The sequence below is a fragment of the Corapipo altera genome, unplaced genomic scaffold, assembly GCF_003945725.1.
Source record: "Corapipo altera isolate COAL_440 unplaced genomic scaffold, ASM394572v1 96, whole genome shotgun sequence".
Lineage (NCBI taxonomy): Eukaryota > Metazoa > Chordata > Aves > Passeriformes > Pipridae > Corapipo > Corapipo altera.
In genome coordinates, this window is record NW_020884962.1 from 1,085,934 (window position 1) to 1,087,467 (window position 1,534).

At 66.9% G+C, this 1,534-nt stretch overlaps 1 protein-coding gene across 1 annotated transcript in view; it reads left to right on the forward strand.

The window, feature by feature from the left end:
* Positions 1 to 53: 53 nt before the first annotated feature.
* YJEFN3 (YjeF N-terminal domain containing 3) overlaps positions 54 to 1,534 on the forward strand; it is a 4,819-nt gene continuing 3,338 nt past the window's right edge. The window contains exons 1-2 of the mRNA XM_027664209.1: positions 54 to 87; positions 708 to 988. Of these exons, the coding sequence (XP_027520010.1) occupies positions 54 to 87; positions 708 to 988 (315 nt within the window). The remainder of the gene's footprint in view (positions 88 to 707; positions 989 to 1,534) is intronic.

Genomic DNA, 1,534 nt, shown 5'->3' on the forward strand with positions numbered 1-1,534 from the left:
GGAAAAGGGATGAAGTTTTTCTGGGAGGTTTTTCAGGACAGGCAGGGGATGGGATGCAGGAATGGGGGACTGGGAGGAGGGCTCACTGTGGGTCTGCCTGAATGACAAGGGAATGCCTGATCCAAAAGGGTCTCTGGGCTCTACCAGGACACCCAGAGCAGCCAGGGACCCCAACCAGGGGTCCCACACAGGGATCCCACTCAGGGACCCCAACCAGGGATCCCAACCAGGGATTCCAACCCCTCTCCCCTCCAGCTCCAGGAGCACCACACAATCCCTGCCCATCGTGGGGGGTGGCAGGTCCCCTCTCCATGACTGGGACTGAGTGAGGTGTGACTGTGCCCCCCAAAACGGGGGCAGGGCTGGGCCTGGTGCCCCCCAGCTCCCCGCAGGGCCGTGGGTTCCCTCCCTGGGCCTCTCCCGGGGGTCGGATCCCCGGCTCCCGCCCGCAGCCGGCCCGGCCCGTTCCAGGCGCGCAGGTGAAGCCAACAGATGTGAGCAATTATTGTCCCATCGGCGGCTCCCGGCCCTGCCAACTCCCGGCTCGGCAGCGACGGAACAACCGCAGCATTGTTCGCTTTTATGTAACAGCCCGAGCCCCACGAGCCCGGGGACACTGCCAGGGCCGTGCCTCGCACGGATCCAGCCCCCCCACCCTCGGGGCTGGGCCCCCAAACGTGCCAGCCGAGCCCGTCCCCCTCCCTGAGCCACCGGCCGTGCCCACCCCACGCCCTACGAGCCCCCAACCTGCTCGCCCGGTGTCCCGAGACCCCCTGCCCAGCACCCTGGGGGCAGAGTGGGGTCCCAAATCCTTCCCGTGGGTGGTGAGGGGCACCCCTGTCCTCCCCCTGCTCACTGGTGCCCTCTGCCCCTCCCCAGCAAGGCAGAGGCCGAGGCCATCGAGAAGGAGCTGCTGGAGGATTATCGGTTTGGGAGGCAGCAGCTCATCGAGATCTGGGGACACGCCTGTGCCGTGGCTGTCACCAAGGTGAGGTGGCCAGGGGGGCTGGGGACACCCTACTGGGGCTGGGGACACCCCACTGGGGCTGGGGACACCCTACTGGGGCTGGGGACACCCCACCAGGGCTGGGGACACCACACCAGGGCCGGGGGCTTTGCTGCCAGCTGCTCTCCCACCCTCCTCCTGTCCCCATGTTGTCCCACCCCATCTGTGTCTCCTTCCCTCTCCAGACCGAGGTGTGGGGACAAGGGACAGCAGGGCTGGTGGCACAGCCCGGTGGGCAACCATGCTGTGGCCGTGCCAGAGCTCCAGCCTCTCCCTGGGGGGTTTCTTTGAATCCCTCAACCCCCCCAGTTCATTATTCCCCCTGGGAATTGAGCTCAGTCACAGCCCATGGAAAGGGGGGATGCTCAGCCCGTCCTGGGGTGTCAGGTGAGGGGGGTCTCTGGGGGTCCCCATGTCCTGGTGATCCTCCCTCGCTGGGATCGCCGGGTGCTCGTGCTGGATGTGAGGAGGAGGAGAAGGAGGAGAGGGAGGAGGAGGAGGAGGAGGAGGAGGAGGAGGAGGAGGAGG